The sequence below is a fragment of the Plasmodium gonderi genome (assembly GCF_002157705.1).
Source record: "Plasmodium gonderi DNA, contig: Chr11, whole genome shotgun sequence".
Taxonomy (NCBI): Eukaryota; Apicomplexa; class Aconoidasida; order Haemosporida; family Plasmodiidae; genus Plasmodium; species Plasmodium gonderi.
The window spans coordinates 1,005,998-1,021,998 of record NW_021628936.1 but is presented as its reverse complement, the minus strand read 5'-3'; the positions used below and the strand labels follow the sequence as shown (position 1 = coordinate 1,021,998).

The window sequence follows — 16,001 nt, the reverse complement described above, 5'->3', positions numbered from 1 at the left end:
CTGGTTTCTTGTATTTGTTTTTTTTATTTTCCTCTTTTTGTTTTTGGAGTATCTTAGTCTAATTGTTTTTTGTTTTTTCGTTTTCGCTAAAAAATTTAGAATTTTTTTTTTTTTTTTTTTTTTTTTTTTTTTTTTTTTTTTTTTTTTTTTTTTTTTTTTGTTCTTGTTGCTATGGCTATTGCTACTGCGATTGCTTTTCTGTTTCCGTTTTATTCTTTTCCTTTTTGTTTTCACACAGCTTAAAAGGATACACTGGCATCATATAATAATGTCGATACACACACACAACTGGGAGCTTCCCTTTTAAGCTCACACAAGACTGACTTTTGCATTTTGATTTTATAAAGCCATTTAAAAGTGTCTTGTGTCATTTATCATATAACTTGTTAGTCACTTTATATTCCCAATCACTTGTATGAATTTATTATTTTATTTTATTTTTTTAGTACACTCAATACTTTTACTTGGTTTTTTCATCATATGAGTTGCAACATTTTCCTATATTCTTTGTTTTCTTTGGTCGTGTATTTTTTCTTTTTTTATGTTCCTTCCTGTCCTTGTGGATTTTCATCCTGTTGTTGTTTTGTTTATTTGATTATTGTATTATCTCCTTATCCTTGTTGTTTTCGTAAAAAATTATTTTTAATCCGCCATTTCTAATTCGCTATTTATTTTTTGTCCTCTAGCACTTGCCATTTCCCACTTTTTCCTTTATCCAAGAATCATTTGTTTCCATTCTTCTTTTTTTATTTTCCCTTGAAAATTTTTTAAAGACAATATTAAAGTATGTCATTAAAGTGGCTCTTCCCCAATTTAAACATTCCTATATATGCCTTCATCGTGAGAGCACGCATTACACATGCTGTACAAGAATTCCACCACACCCAATACACATGCATGTTTATATATACCTTTTCCAATTTACTGTATTCTTTATAATGGTTTATGGAAAATTACATAACATGTCAATCTGTTCTTTTCAGTATCATATTAGTTGAACTATTAATACATAGAAAAAGGAGTAATATTGGAGCACTGGGAAATATCAAAAAAAAAAAAAAAAAAAAAAGAAAAAGAAAAAGAAAAAATAGACAAAATGGACAAAAGAGACAAAATAGTCAAAATGGACAAAATAGACAAAATAGACAAAACTTATTTTGTATACAACCTTATGCTTATATTATGACCACGACACTTCGTTCTGCTTCTCTAGATTTGTAATATGCAAAAAAGAAAATTTCGAGATTTAATTACGTTTGGTTTGACGGTTAAGCTACATTTCAACCGCTTTAGTAAGTTGCATTGTCGTAAAAAATAAAAATAAATAAAATGAAAGTAAAAAAATAAGGAACGCGCACGTAATAATACGCACCGAGATGGAGTACAAAAAAAAAATTAAAATAAATGAATGAGTGAATGAATGAATAAAAAAATGAATATGTAAAATAAATAAAAAAAAAAAAAAATGTATATATCAGTGTTTTACACTTTTTTTTGTCATCAAAAATGTTAGGAGGTTTTTTCTCTATTTTTACATTTTCGCCTTCCCTTTTTTCTTAAAATGCATTAAAATTAAATTTTCTAAAAAGATTCGCAAATTATGGGAGACCATAATTGAGCATCTGCAAGCACGTAGGTGTCTTATGGTTTTGTGTGTTGGCTCTTCTTCTGCACTTCATATTTTTTTTTTTTTTTTTTTTTTTTTTTTTTTCACCATCTTCCCTGTCGTACTCTGTTTAATGTCACTTTTTTTTTTTTTTTTTTTTTAGCTTTTTCTCTCCTTAGGTCTTTCCTCCCTTTGTCTCATTGATGTCGATTGCTCTACTGGTTCAAAAATTAGTATAGATGTAGTTCTCTTATTTTTTCCGCAATAAAAGGAAAATGAATTCCAATGTCGATCGTTGCGAGGTCTACCATTCAGAAATCGTTCATGTGCATGTCAACGAAGAAGATAATGATTGCATCCATGAAGAACAGGATTTGAAAAATCAAGAAAGAAGTGTAGAAGCAACACTGGATGAAACCAGCACTACTTATGATCAACCCTGTAATGAAAAAAGTGAAACCAATGATAATTTGAGTTCTGAGGATGATAGAAAATGCTTACAAAAAGTCGAGAAATCCTCAAACGAGGCAAAATTTTCGAAGGGGAGAAAATCCAAAAAAGAGAAGAAAAAAAAAAAGCGAAACAAAAAATCAACAAACGAAGGACGAGATTCGAGGGTCCTTCTGACCTCGTCTCTGTCCTCTTCTACTTCTTCTTGCTGCTCCTCAAGCGGTGAGTATGAGGAAAACAACAACAGCATCAACACTGAAGAAGTGATAAATTTCCTTTCCAGATTAAATAGAACTATAGGAAATCTAAGGAAGAATAGTGAGATTGTGAACGTATCTAGAGAAAATGAAAACTTGAAAAAGGAGTTGAAAAGAACGATAAAGTTTGTTAAAGAAAAAGATCAGCAAAATAAGGAGAAGGAAGAATACATTAAAAATTTAAAACAAGAAATAGAGAAATATATTATTAGGAATAAAGACATTACAAAGCGTTATGAAGAAGAAAAAAAAAATATTCAACTTCTGCAAGGAGAATCAGATAAGTTACACAACCTTTTTGATAGCAATCAGAAGAAGGAAGACAGGTGGAATACTGAAAGGGAAAATTATCTAGAGGATATAGAATCTCTAAAAACGCAAATCGAAGAATTGGAAATTAAAATAGAAAAAAAAAACAATGAAATTGAAGGATTGAAGAGAGAAAATGAACACATATTACTAAAAGTTGATAATTTAGAAAAGAATAGTAAAGAATTAAAAAATGAAAATAATGAAATAAATGAAAATTTGAATGGTGTAAAAAAAGAAAATATGAAAAAAAATATTACAATAGACAATTTAAAAAAGGAACTGGAAGAACAAAAAAAATTAGATGAAGAGTATAACAAGGACAAATTGCTAATCGAAAAGAATACGGAAATATTAATAGAAGAAAGAAATTACATCAATGAAGAATTAATAAAAACACAAAAATTGTTAGAAAACCAAATCAATAAAAATAGAGATTTACAAAATTGTAAAACGAGTTTATTAGAAAAAGTAGATTTACTAGAAAAAAAACAAAAAGATAATTTTAAAAAAAATAATGATTTTGAGCAAAAATTAGACGATTTAAATAAAAAAAATAAACTTCTAATTAATGATATAAAAATGAAAGAACTCGAAATTGCCAATAACATATCTGTAATTAATTCACTCACTAATAACAACACAAAAATGAAAATGAAGTTAGACCAAGAATGTTTTAAAATAAAACTACTACAAAAAGAAAACAAGTCCTTAACTATCAATGTCAAATCGCTTACATATGAAATTCAAAATGTGCTCAAGTTAACAGAAGAAACAAAAACAAAATATCAAAATCAAAAGAAAGAAATCCAGGATCTTATTGTAGAGAAAGAACAAACCAAAAAGTTAATCGAAAAAATTGATGAAAGTATTAAGAAAAATACCGAAATTGCAAAGAAGGATAAAATTTATAACATTAACCTTGAAAAGGATATTAAGAAAAATGCCGAAGAAAAAAATAAGCTCAATGAAGAAATACAATCACTTGTTAAACAAAAAGAAAAATTAATTCAAGAACTTTCAAATATAAGCAACAAGGCTATAAATACTACTAACGAATTAGTGAATAAAGACAGCAAAATTGGGAGTTATATTAAAATTGTCAATTCCTTAAAAAATGATTTAGCCAAAGAAAAATCCCTCTATGAAAATATAAAAAGTGAAAAAATTAATACCAATAAAAGTCTAATGGAAACTAAAGAAAAATTAAATATGCTAGAAGAGAAATACAAAATACAAAACAACGAATTAGAGCAAATAAAAAATGAAAAGAAAAATTTAGAAACTATAATTAACGATTCCATGGAAGACAAAAAAAATGTTATAAATCAGTGCGAAAAGTTAAAAGAACAAGTTGAAAAATTTAAAAGTCAACATGAAAGTAACAAAACGAAACAGGTTCACGACAAAAAAACGATAGACCAACTAGACTCTGAAATAAGCGAACTCAGCAACAAATTAAAAACTTATAAAAAAAATTTTGATCAAATTAAAAAAGAAAAAGATCTACTAAATAACGAAATGAAGGAAAAAAGTGAACAAATTGTAACACTTAAGGAGAAACATAAATTGTTGCAAATATCACATGATAAAATAGATATAGCTAACAAAAATCAAATGCAAGAAATTAAAAACCTGAATAAGAAAGTAGCAAATTTGAAAAATTACACCGAACTCACCAATCTGTCCAAAGGGCAATTAAACGACAATAAGGTGCAAATTAATTCCCTCAAAAAGGACTTATTAAATGAACAAAATAAAGTGAAAACTCTATCAGAAGAGTTAGAAAAACCAATAAATATTCACAGATGGAGAAATTTAGAGGGAAATGATCCCACTGCTTTTGATTTAATACAAAAACTTAAATGTGTACAAAAAAAATTAATTGAAAAAACTGAAGAATCCATGAAGAAAAATAGTATTATACAATTAAAAACCAGAGAATGTGAAGATTTACAACTTCAATTAAGCAACAAATCAAAGCAAACATCTGTTCAGGACGTGGCACAAATACGCAAGAAGTTGCAAGAGAAGGAAATACTCATAAAATCTCTTACAGCAGAAATTTCGATGTATCAAGAGGAGAATGAAATAACAAACAAGAGATAGCAAATATACCACCTACGCTATGTAGGTCACAAAATTTGGAATGAATAAAAAAAAGAAAAAAAAAAAAAAAAGCTGTGAAACAATGCAAAGTAATCCCATGAAAGGAATCATCATATAACATCATGTTGCTCTATCAATGGGTGTTCATTAAAAAAATATATAAAAATTACTACATCCATGTGATGGTGCTATAGTTTTTAATATTTTTTTTTTTTTTTTCTTCTCATTTCATTAAATTTCCCCAACTATATGAACATCCAAAATAACTGCACTTTTCCCTTTTAAATATATATAAAACTTATCGTTGTCTATATACTCCAATTTAGCAGTTCAATTTCTAAAAGCGTGAAGAAGTTAAAATGTAATTATGTAAAAGTTGGAAATTGGGGCGTATACACACAGATTTTATAAACTCTGTTTCTTATTAATCAACAATATGTTCTGACATTATTTTTTTGTGAGGTTGTCAATATGATTCGTCATGCGAAAATGGCTGGGCGAAGGAGAACGTGAAAATTAGAAAGGTGTAAAATTCGTCATCCCCCCAGTCCATGTCTATGTATATAACACACACATGTCCTACGTACAAGCATGAGCATACAAGCATGAGCATACAAGCATGAGCATACAAACATGTGCATACAAACATGTGCATACATATGTATTCATACTATTTGCATGCAAATGGATATATAATGTGTTAATCCTCTTTTCCGATTTCACAACAGGGCATACCACATGTGTACATGCAACCATATTACAACAAGTAGCTCTTTAAATATGTAGGTGTGTCATTCCCTGGATATTGTTTTAGCAAAACAAATAATGAAGGGGAGAAAAATATATTCATTTTTTTTAAGTAATGTAATTTTTTTTTATTTTCCTCACTATAAATATAGTCATTCATATGTTTTATATTATTCCACTTTTCAATATATAAGGTCTCTACAAAATAGTCATTTTCTTTTGAATAAATATGGTAATTATTAAATCCATTTTTTAATTCCAAGGAATCGAAACAATACTTCAGTTCATTAAAAATGCTTTTTAAAAAATCATCTTTACTGCAAACAAATTTATTTAACAGTAATCCGTTTGACAGGTTCAGAGTATTTGAAAAACAAATTACTAGATCTCTTAACACCCATCCGCTCAAGGACCCACTGAGGCCATATAAAATGTACTTGTTCATCATAGGGGGGGGGAAAAAAAAAAAAAAAAAAAAAATGTTGCCTTCCTCTCTTTGTGCCTGAGGATGTAAAATTGCGTATATATTATGAATGGGGAAAATGTCGTGGTCCACATGTAGCGGTCTACATAAATTGGTACATATGTAGAGGTCTACATAAATTGGTACATATGTAGAGGTCTACATAAATTGATACATATGTAGAGGTCTACATAAATTGATACATATGTAGCGGTCCACATGTAGAGGTCCACGCGTGAAGGGGATATTGTGGAAATGATCCGATGTATAATATTACATGTATAAGAACTCTGAAAAAACTTCAAGCCAAAAAAGTGGGATGAAAAAAACATCCCCCACGCTCGGAAATGAGTCCCCTTAAGTGGATATAAAACTGTTCATTAATGGGAAACGATTCTAAGGTGAACAAAACACGTGCCATGCAAAAAGGGGCGATTATTAATATACTTTATAGTAGTTTGTTTTGTAGCTTTCTTTTCATTTCATTTTTTTTCCTTTTCATTTCTTTCCTTTTCGTTTTTTTTCTTATCCAGTGGATAGATAAATCGTCATGCGGAGTACAACAACAAAAAAAAAAAGGCTCACTGTTCTATGCATGCATAAGTTCTATAATTACCACAAATTGAACAAGTGGCAACAAAATGAGAAAAGAAATAAAAAAAAATACAGCGTTTATAAAATTAAAAGAAAATTTTGAAAAATTAAAATTTATAAAAAAATAATAAGAACAAAAAGTTTTAAGCAAATTTAGTAATAATAAAAAGTAGTAAAAAAAAAAAAAAAAAAAAAAAAAAAATATCAAAAAGTTAGAACTGAAAAGAACATCAAAAAGCTAAATAGAAAATTCCAAAACAATTGAATAATAAATTAATCACGTAGTACATCAAATCATTAATACACCAAATTTCCAACGTATGTGATAGAGCAGAAGAGTTAATCTAACCTGTGGAAATTATATAAAAAAAAAAAAAAAAAAAGGAAAGAGTTTTATGAAAACTTTCCCAGTGAAATATACTATATTGTCAAGAAATATCTTTGAAAACAAGATTATTCTTGTGAGAAAACCTGAATTAAGGAGGCTAAAAAGGTACCTATTAACGTCGTTTATATTTTTTTGTTCCCCATCCATGGAGAAAGTAATAGGTACGCATTCGGGACGCTTTCACACGGATGAAATACTAGCATCTGTGATGCTAAAATTTTTACCAGAATATAAAGATGCTAAAATTATTAGAACTCGAGATCAGGAGAAATTAGATAAATGTGACATCGTGATAGATGTAGGAGGAGTATATGATCATGAAAAGAAAAGATATGATCACCATCAGAAAGAATTTAATGGAACACTAGATGATAGTCATGACATAAGACTAAGTAGTGCAGGTTTAATTTACAAACATTATGGAAAAGATGTTTTTAGAGAAGGATTTAATATCACAGATGAAAATAAAGTGAACACGTTGTATGATAAGATATATACAGCTTTCATAGAATCTGTAGATGCATTAGATAATGGAATTAATCAATATGAAGGTATAGCAAAATATCAAATAAATACTACCTTACAAAATCGTGTAAATAGATTTAATCCAAATTTTTTAGATGAAGAAGCTAATGAAGATGAACGTTTTATGTTGGCATCACAAATAGTTAAAGAAGAATTTATTAACTTTGTACATTATTATTCAAATGTTTGGTATCATGCTAAAAGCATAACACTCGAAGCAGTAAAAAATAGGTTTAATTTTCACAAATCAGGAAAAGTTATATTTCTGCAAAAACATTGTCCATACTATGATCACGTGTATGACATAGAAGAAGAATTAAATATAAAGGATGAAATTCTATTTTGCATTTACCAAGACAGATACCAAAATTATAGATGTGGAACTATTTCAAAAAAAAATGAAGCCTTCACAATTAGACTTCCATTTCCAAAAAGTTTTAGGGGTCTCAAGGATGAGGAACTTGAAAAAGTTTCAAATATAAAGGGACTAACCTTCGTTCATTATTCTGGGTTTACTAGTGGTGGAAAAAATGTTGACTGTTTGGTTAAGTTGGTCGAGGAAACTTTGAAGGAAAACAACATATCCTATTAGCTTAATTCTGTGGTTAGCTTTTTCTATACATATTTATGACCATTCAGATATTGTATGTATAATAATAATTATATGCATTTTTTTTTTTTTACTATGTAACAAAAATATTTTGAAAAAAAAAAAAATCGTAGAAATTTTGTTTTCTTCTTCATCGTCATCTCTAATATATGAGATGAGAGGAAATTTTCAACACTGAGTATATACGAGACTAATATTAATTTTAGCACCTTTTGAATATAAAAAAAAAAAAAAAAAGGAACGAAAAATTAATAACAGATAGCTTTCCATTCACATAGGAACGAATGAAGCGTGGAAATATATACATATGTATACATATATACAAGTTGATTGCACGTTTTTTTGCTACATATTCTACATAAAAAATTAACAACATTATATCCACACGTTCTCACATATGAGGATGCTTATGGGGGAAACATTCGAAGATGTTTTACATTATTTTAGGTACTTTAAAAAATTGAAAAATAAATGTATTCAACTGGTACTTTTCAAATAAACCTCCTAATTTATAAATAAGTAAAAAAAAAAAGAAAAGAAATGAAAAAAAAAAAAAAAAAGGAAAAGGTGGTGCATATCAAATTTAGACATCCCTAGTAAGTAGTGATGAAAGAAAAACAGCTTATCCTTATTAGTGTAAAATAAAAAAAAAAAAAAAAATTACGCAAAATCTAATATATTGGCGTTGGAAAAATTTAGGTTCTAAATATCTTTTCCCTATAATCTATATATTTTCAGGCTAGTTTTACTTTAGATGGATTTTAAAACATTTTTCTGTAAATGCAATAATTAAGAATTGTTTTAATTCATCATAACTTGGTGGAAATTAAAACGAATTAAATCAAAATTGAAACAAGTTAAAACACGTAAAATGGCATGTGTTGAAACAAAATCCATGTTGTTCTAGTTTACTTTTAAAAGCTGATCAAATATAATTCTCATTTTGCCTCTCTCCATGAGGAAAAAAAAAAAAAAAAAAAAGAAAAAAAATTTCTGTTACCACATATATGTAGAACTTTTTATTTTTTGTTATTTTTACAGTTGATATAGTACACTTGGTGTAACTGCTTAAATATAAATGTTCTGTTAAACGCTCTGTGTCTGTGTGTGCATATGCCATTCTTCACACATTCAAAACAACTCCAACATTATATATATATATATATATATCTGTATATGCACGTGAAATGTCTGCAATATATCTTAAGCACAAACGTCAAAGAATTTTAATAAAAATTAATTTATTTTTATGCGTGGATTGTATAATTATCTTTTTTTTACACTTTTATTTCAACATGTGCTTATATATATATGACACTTTCATGCGATACCCCAAACAATCGCCCATACATCCACTTTCCCCTTAATCCATGATGGGATAGGAGTATTAGTATCTTTTTCACACGCACAAAGTTAAAATATATATATATATATACTCCTCTGCTAAACTTACAAAACGCACTTTTTTTTCAAGCTTTTTTTTTTTTTTTTTATACTCCTATTTGAGAATATATATATTTTTTTTTCCCCCCCATGTGCTCTCACACTCATCCCCTCTCTATATGTTTATATTGGGTACAGGTGTTGGAATATTACAAACGTGTACATATTTTCGTATGTTAATGTCATACATATGTTTTCATATTATATACATATAAATATATGCAATCTTTGTTCATAGTCTTCAGCAATTGCATTTATAAAATACGAACCTAGCAATACACCCACACCCTTCAAGAACCTATATACAAATGTACCTTCACAAAAGCGCTTACTTTTTATGTACATGTATTTCGTATCCATGTTATGTACATATTTATATACAAACGTAACATGTCCATCTGAATGTTTAAGTTTCTCATTGTAACGCAGTAAGGAATACTATTATCGATAACTCGTAGATGTAATATAATTTTGGTTAACCATAACTTCTCCAAAAAACAGCCACTTTTCATATGGAGCGTAAACATATATATACATATATATAAACACACATATATATTGAGAGCGTATTTTTAAAACACGAACCCATTTTTGCACATGTCAAGTACACACCGTTCTTTGCAAACTTGTGAATATACATGCATTACATATACATATATATATATATATATATATCATTACATAGGTAGGTACATGGACTCCACGGAAGTGATGAACAATTAACACCTCTATCTCACCCATAAATTTTTACGTGATGCACATAATTTAAACAAATATTACAATCATAGCGAAGTGCTTGACTCCACATTGAGAGCAATTAAAAAAGGAAAAAATCGGAGCCAAAAAGCCTTTAATAATAAAGTTAAACACCCCTTCTCCTCTCCTCTCTTCCACAAATATACATAAATATGTGCATACTTATTATTCATGTGATAATATAACATAACCAAATTATAAATGGTGTTATATATGAATAGCTACTACTGGTGGAAAAAAAAAATATACCCCAGGAAAACCCCTTTTGAGGGAGATAAAAATATTAAGAATTTATATATAAAAAATTACAGTTTATTAATTTTAATTTTATTTGTCAATCTTTAAACACACCTTTACCGCCTATTTATATAATGTCCATATATATATATGCATATACCATTGCAACAGAGCGAATACTTTGTAAATATTTTTTTTTGTGTATTCTACTGCAAATTAAAAAGTATACCATTTTTTTAAATTTCATACAAAGTGCATATACATATGCATAATACTGTAAAACACCATAAAAATATATACATCACATTAAACATTTGTTTTTTTCTTATTTTATTCACAAAAAGGTTAGTGTATACAAGTAGTAATATAGTTAATACCATATAGGCTATTTCTCCCATATTTACAAAGAGAAAAAAAAAAAAAAAAAAAAAAAAAAGAGAGAAAAAAAAAATTTTAAATAAATAATAATTAAATTGATCGAGTATACTTATATTATAATTATAGTATTCACCCGAAAAAAAGAAAAAAGGGAAAAAAAATTGACACATAACAAAACAGGAATTTTTGGCGTATTTAAAATATATATTAGAACCATTAAATTTTCTTTTGTGATTTTCTGATGCTCTAGAGAGTGTACAAAAAATAGAAATATATAAAAATAGCCACAAAAAAGAAAAAATAAATAAAAGAAAAATAAAAGAAAATTCAACAGATACGAACATCAATTTCAAAAAGAACAACTTGAGTATAATTACATTTTCTCCTTCCCTCCCCCCACTTCTACCCTTCCTATTAACAAAATCTGAATAAGAACCTTAGGGACACACATAAAACATTCATAAAATATTCATAACAAAGAAAAATGAACTCTTTCAAATATAAGAATTCTATTTCAGGCGCAAGTTTACAAAGCGCTGCAAATATAACCCTGAGGCAAATTTTAGAACCCAGTACTGTGGATTTACGCTCCAAAAAAACGCACATTGTTTGTACCTTAGGACCAGCATGCAAATCCGTTGAAACTCTTGTAAAATTGATAGATGCAGGTTAGTTTATCCACAAAAGGGTAAATTACAAAAATGTGGAGACATGAATTACATATTTTATGAGATATTTCTACCTTCATATGTTATACATATTTTTACGTCTGAACGTTATGTAAATGATACTACTCTTAACGTTCTCCATTTATTTCGATTTTTTCACCATTTCACAATATGACAATAATCGCTTATATTTTACCCTTTCCTACGCCCATCTACCAAGGTATGAACATTTGCCGATTCAACTTTTCTCATGGATCACATGAAGACCACAAGGAAATGTTTAATAATGTTTTGAAGGCACAGGAGCAAAGGCCAAACAGCCTATTAGGAATGTTGTTAGATACAAAGGGGCCTGAAATTAGAACAGGTCTTTTAAAAAACAAAGAAGCTCATTTAAAAGAAGGAAGTAAATTAAAATTAGTTACAGATTATGATTACTTAGGAGATGAAACATGTATTGCTTGTTCATACAAAAAGTTACCACAAAGTGTAAAGAAAGGAAACATTATATTAATTGCTGATGGATCAGTTAGTTGTAAAGTATTAGAAACACATGATGATCATGTTATAACAGAAGTACTAAATTCAGCAATAATTGGTGAAAAAAAAAATATGAATTTGCCAAATGTAAAGGTTGATTTGTCAATCATAGGAGAAAAAGATAAAGATGATATTCTCAATTTTGCAATTCCTATGGGATGTAATTTTATAGCAGCTTCATTTATTCAATCGGCAGAGGATGTCAGGTTAATTAGGAATTTATTAGGACCAAGAGGAAGACATATTAAAATTATCCCCAAAATAGAAAATATTGAGGGTATTATTAACTTCGACAAAATTTTAGCTGAATCTGATGGAATTATGATTGCAAGAGGTGATTTGGGGATGGAAATATCTCCTGAAAAGGTTTTCTTAGCCCAGAAATTAATGATTTCGAAGTAAGTTCAATTAATGCTTCTACAGATTAGACGCACATTAATATGGATAATTGAGAACATGCATAATAATTTATTCTTGTTGAATAAAAACAAATTTATTTTGTGCATAACTAATTGATTCGTTAAAACATATAAATATCGTCCATTTGCACCACAAAAGAGAAAAAATAAAATTACAAATTAATTTTATATTATCCAAGTGGTGCATAAAATAAATTAATATTATGACAGTGAGCGTTTTGTTCGAGTCTTTTATTTTTTTTTAATCTTATAAGTCAGCTGATTGATTATATATGAAGTGTTACATTCGCTTCATTTATTTTTAAAATCATTTGGTGTTAAATTAAGATAACAATTGTGCGTAGATCCTTAATGATACATAGTATCACGCATAAGGGGATACATTCTTTTTTTTTTTTTACGCGCTTTTGGCATGCATTTATCTATCCATATATATATATATATATGTATGCAAAACCAGACGTTATAATTTCTTCCCCCTTATTCCAGTCCAATGTGGATGGTATTTTATGCGCTTTTAATCAATTTCGCCCCGTATAACTTCATGCCAGCACAAACGTATCAAATCTCCCGTTTTTTTGTTTTTACACATATACAGATGCAACTTGCAAGGAAAACCAATTATAACCGCTACTCAGATGTTGGAATCGATGACCAAGAACCCAAGACCAACGAGAGCCGAAGTGACAGATGTAGCTAATGCAGTGTTAGATGGAACGGATTGCGTTATGCTTTCTGGAGAAACAGCTGGCGGAAAGTTCCCAGTTGAAGCTGTTACAATTATGTCCAAAATTTGTTTAGAAGCTGAAGCATGTATTGATTATAAGTTGTTACATCAATCATTGGTTAGCGCGATAGACACTCCGATAAGTGTACAGGAAGCCGTAGCTAGATCAGCTGTCGAAACAGCTGAATCTATTGGTGCATCTTTAATTGTAGCTTTAACGGAAACTGGATATACTGCTAGATTAATAGCTAAATATAAACCAAGCTGCACCATTTTAGCCCTTAGTGCATCCGATTCAACGGTTAGATGCTTGAACGTACACAGAGGAACCACATGTATTAAGGTAGGATCATTCCAAGGAACTGACAATGTCTTAAGAAATGCAATAGAAATAGCCAAAGAGAGAAATTTAGTTAAAGTAGGGGATAGTGTAATATGCATTCATGGTATTAAAGAAGAAGTTGCAGGAGGTACCAACCTAATGAAAGTAATCCAAGTGGAATGACCGAAATGTTACAGTGTATAAAATGTGAATATACAAGCGCTCAATATTTCTTTAAAATGATAGGGTGAATAATAAGCTATAAATTATTGTATATGTGTTCAAAATAACATGCAAAGAAAAAAGAAGAAAAAAAAAAAAAGGGAAAGAAAAAAGAGAGAAAAGAAAAAGAAGAAGAAAAAAAAAGGAAAAAAAAAAAGAAGAAGATTTAAAATATCCCTGGACTCATCATATTAATATAAATGGGGAAACAACTATTGACACGTATAAAAATTAATTATAAAAAAAACTGCCTGAGCTTTCATATTGTATACATGAATACAGTATTCACTCCGAAATAACAGAAAGGATACATATATTCCATACAGTTATTGTTCATTATTGTGATACATATTTTGTCTCCTTATGTTATTATATGCTATATATGTATATATATTATACCACAATATACTACATTTTGCATCATATATAATACCTTATTGGCCCAGTGTGCGCTTATTTAATTAAATCTTACATTATGTGCATGGACATGTATTATTTCACAAGAAGAACCGCCATTACATAATTAATCCTTTAACAATAGAGATATTTTTATATTATGATTAGTTCTATATACTTTTTTATGTAATAATTTTCTGTACGTGTGTATTCCGTCTTGTTAATTAGAAAAAGAAAAAAAAAAAAAAAAAAAAAAAAAAAAACAATAAAAGGAAAACCCAACAAAATAAACAATTAGCCATTGAATTAATGAGCATTTTAATTGCACATAAAATATACAAGTACGTGAATAAAATTTTTCGGTTTATTAAAAGTTTGCTCACAGTAGATTAATTTGGAAAATTTAGATAAGACATTAAAAATGATTGCACGGTATTTTCGATTTGTGAAAAAAAAAAAAAAAAATTCCTTCTCTCCTTATGGGTAGGTAACGGGTGAAACCTATGTAAAGTTCCATATTAAATTTATGCGTCCAAAATTTAGTGTTTTGTATGAATATACCAAACTTTACATAAATCCAAAAAGTAACGTTTTTGTACACGCTAATCTTACACATTTTTACAAAACGCAAGTTTTGTTAATGAACATTTTATTTCTTTTTTTTTTTATATAGATCATTAAAAAAAAAAAAAAAAAAGGCATTTTAATAACACTTACATTATATTTTCTATATTTTTTTTTTTTTTTTTTACATAATAGTGATTAAGCTGTTTGTTCTATTACCATTAACATACACACATGTGTTTTCTCAACCCCTATTAAATATGCTAAACAAGTAAATACTATCCCCTTTTGCATTTTTTAAAGTGTTTCATTTTTCACATTTTAACGAGATACAAAGTTTCTTGGCAAGTTGTTTATAAAAGATTGATGTTTTCTATATAAAATTTAGGAGAAATAAAAAAAGAAAAAATTTTTTTTTTTTTTTTTAAATTACATTTTACAAAAAAAAAAAAATGAGAAAAGAACATTCCTTTTAAAAATAGCTAAATGCTCATAAATGTACAAAACGGAGTTTACCAGAGAAGTAAATTTATTTATTTTTTCCTTTTTTTAAACGAAATATTTTAAGGTTATAATCCAAATAAGAAAAAAAATATAGCATAACCACGGTTATTATGAGAGATATACACTTGAGCCTTTTTTTTTTACGCATACAATTTGGTACATTTGTCAAATATAAGTATTACTAAAATTCATAGAGGAAATATACAGATTAATACATTTTCTTTTATAAATATACATTTATATTATAATTCCTATTAGGTTAGGGCGCACTAATTCACTTGAAATAAGTATCATATGTTTGCACATATGCGAGGGTTAGAAGAGAAAAAAGGTTAAACAAAGCATTTTTGACATTCTGCTCATAATGTAAACAATATGTGACATATTTTATTCTTTTTATCCCTATAATCTTTATGTGGACAGACATAAACATAATTATGAATTAATAGTACGTTACAAAAAGAAGAAAAAAAAAAGATAGAAAAAAAAAAAAAAAAAAATAGGAAAAAACACATCGTTTTTGCATTTATGGGTACGTAAAAGGTATGTTTTTTTTTTTTTTTTTAAAAAGCTTTTAGAGAAGGCAGTGGTTGTGATACGCACACATTAATCTGTACATGTGCACATAGGATGGATTCTTAAACAAACAGTACCACACCCGTGCAACAATAATAATCCATAAATAGAAAGAAGAAAAAGGAAAAAAAAAAAAAACCAACTGTGCAGTGTCCCGAACCCAAGAATTATAAAGAAATTTTACTTAAGCG

The 16,001-nt window shown here is 28.1% G+C and overlaps 4 protein-coding genes across 4 annotated transcripts; 3 read left to right on the top strand and 1 right to left on the bottom strand.

Annotated features, from left to right (window-relative positions):
• Window positions 1–1,881: 1,881 nt before the first annotated feature.
• PGO_112160 (hypothetical protein, conserved) lies at window positions 1,882–4,731 on the top strand (the record flags this gene model as incomplete). The annotated part of the gene is made up of 1 exon (XM_028688554.1): window positions 1,882–4,731. One exon carries the CDS (start codon window positions 1,882–1,884, stop codon window positions 4,729–4,731), a length of 2,850 nt encoding a protein of 949 aa, XP_028544355.1.
• Window positions 4,732–5,488: 757 nt separating this feature from the next.
• Window positions 5,489–5,926, bottom strand: PGO_112150 (hypothetical protein, conserved; the record flags this gene model as incomplete). Its single annotated transcript, XM_028688553.1, has 1 exon — window positions 5,489–5,926. The coding sequence occupies one exon, from the start codon at window positions 5,924–5,926 to the stop codon at window positions 5,489–5,491; it is 438 nt and encodes a 145-aa protein (XP_028544354.1).
• A 1,004-nt stretch (window positions 5,927–6,930) lies between these two features.
• On the top strand, window positions 6,931–8,040 carry PGO_112140 (hypothetical protein, conserved; the record flags this gene model as incomplete). The annotated part of the gene is made up of 1 exon (XM_028688552.1): window positions 6,931–8,040. One exon carries the CDS (start codon window positions 6,931–6,933, stop codon window positions 8,038–8,040), a length of 1,110 nt encoding a protein of 369 aa, XP_028544353.1.
• Window positions 8,041–11,356: 3,316 nt separating this feature from the next.
• Window positions 11,357–13,731, top strand: PGO_112130 (pyruvate kinase; the record flags this gene model as incomplete). Its single annotated transcript, XM_028688551.1, has 3 exons — window positions 11,357–11,540; window positions 11,761–12,478; window positions 13,098–13,731. The coding sequence occupies 3 exons, from the start codon at window positions 11,357–11,359 to the stop codon at window positions 13,729–13,731; spliced, it is 1,536 nt and encodes a 511-aa protein (XP_028544352.1).
• Between the last annotated feature and the right edge of the window lie 2,270 nt (window positions 13,732–16,001).